Source organism: Penaeus monodon, chromosome 25, assembly GCF_015228065.2.
Source record: "Penaeus monodon isolate SGIC_2016 chromosome 25, NSTDA_Pmon_1, whole genome shotgun sequence".
NCBI classification, from domain to species: domain Eukaryota; kingdom Metazoa; phylum Arthropoda; class Malacostraca; order Decapoda; family Penaeidae; genus Penaeus; species Penaeus monodon.
The window spans coordinates 37,951,659-37,953,502 of record NC_051410.1 but is presented as its reverse complement, the minus strand read 5'-3'; the positions used below and the strand labels follow the sequence as shown (position 1 = coordinate 37,953,502).

The 1,844-nt window shown below is 43.3% G+C and overlaps 1 protein-coding gene across 1 annotated transcript in view; it reads right to left on the bottom strand.

The window, feature by feature from the left end:
* The window catches only part of LOC119589215 (mucin-12-like), a gene marked incomplete in the record, with an annotated part of 23,427 nt that overhangs the window by 11,608 nt on the left and 9,975 nt on the right, over positions 1 to 1,844 (bottom strand). The window contains 2 exon segments of the mRNA XM_037937814.1: positions 95 to 1,365; positions 1,533 to 1,844. Coding sequence (XP_037793742.1) covers positions 95 to 1,365; positions 1,533 to 1,844 — 1,583 coding nt within the window.

The following is a 1,844-nucleotide window of genomic DNA, read 5'->3' as shown; positions in this document are numbered from 1 at the left end:
GTTAGGAAGGTTCTTCTACTGTCTGATGTTAAGAGTAAACATATTTTTCATACACAAAGAGAAGGGAGAAAACGAAATTAGAAAAAGAATTTACCTGATCCAAGAGTAACAAGTTGACCTTGACTCAAGTTCTCCTTCACCTCTGGGGGTATAGTGAATGCTGTACAATTGTTCAGCTGACTTTCACCATTTTCTTGGGTTGGAGGTGGTGCCGCATCTGGCTTTTCAGTAGTGGTATTAACAAAACCTGTCTCCACTGCCTGTGCGGGAGGCTGCCAGGTGTTACTACTGACATCACTGAATGGAATATTATTAACATTGGTCACGGAAGTGGTTCCCCATTGGTTGCTAAGCTGGGGTTGCATATATGTTGCAGGAACAGCAGTAGTGGTATTTTGCTCATAATAGTAAGGGTAGTTTTGATTTGCAGGATATGGTTCATAAGTAAGCTGTGTTGGGTTGACTGGAGTCAATTCAGTTAGGGTGTAGTAATCATTGGGTACCTGTTGCTGTTCATAATTAGGAGTAGGAGTTACAGATGGATTTTGTATTAAACCAGGCACTGTTGTACTTCTAACTGTCAATGTTGGTTTTTCAATATTATTAGGCATTCGGCTATTCTCTGTACTTCCTGGGACACCCTGAGAAATTCCTGGTATTGAGGTGCTATTAATAGTTGGGTTTCCTGGCATGATTGACATCATATCTAAATTACTTTGAATAACTTCACTGCCTTCTTGGACAGGTTGATTGCCATCCAATGGCTGAGACTGCTCACCAGCCATGATGTTATCCGGACAATGATTACTGATTGCACCCTCTTCTGGCTTTTTACCATTTATATCACTTTCACTTCTACATGGACTAGCTGACATACTATGACTATTAAGGTTATTTGGGCTCCCTGTAATTGCTGGTGGAACAAGTTCAGATTCCATTACATTTTTATCAATTTGCTGCTGCAGTGTTTCTGAACCACTTACACCTATGCATGGAACGTTTTCATTTGTATTATCCAAATTATTTGTGGGGTTTTCACTTGTGATCTTTGAGGATGATCCACTGTCTGGATGATTCACAACGTGAGATGCACCATCACTTAATTTGCTCAAATCCATCCTCTCAGAACCAACACTTCCATCACTTTCACTTATCCTCTGAGATCGGGATGACTGGAAGTCTGCAAACTCTTGGAGTAGCTGATCCCCAAGATTCTGTTCATCTTCCCTCCAGTCTGAATTCCTCATGCCTCTTTTTCCCTTCTTCTTTCCTTTCCCTTGTGACCCTTGCGTGTGGTCTGAAGATGAGGCATCTGCACTGCATTTACTGTTCTCTAAGGTGTTGGACTTAGGTGATCCAGAGAACCTGAAACATTGCAATAGAAGATATAGATGCACATGAGGACATACATATGCAGGAGTTACTACACTCATCAATGTTACCAACATGCATAATATAACATATTTCTGATTGTAAAAGCTTAAGGAGAATATGTCATTACATGCAACTACTCAAAGGCACTAGCGCATTACCTTCCTGATGGCTGACCGCCGCAAGTGTCGGCAGCTGTTTTACCGCCGTCTAGCTTAGTGTCTTTACCCGAGGGGGGCAACTTGTCCCGTTTGGATGAGCTCCTTGTCCTCCTGGTTTCACAAGCATTTGGAGGAGAAAGCTCTGTCTCCTTTACCACAGAAGAAGTGTGGGAGGGTGAGGAGCTTGCAAGGTGTGGAGAAGGACCTCGCTTGGGGCTGGAATGGGGTACTGGAGGGGCAGAAGAATGCATGGAAGGGGATGGGCAGTACGAAGGAGAGGGATGGTAAGCTGTGGAATGGGGGGACTCGTAT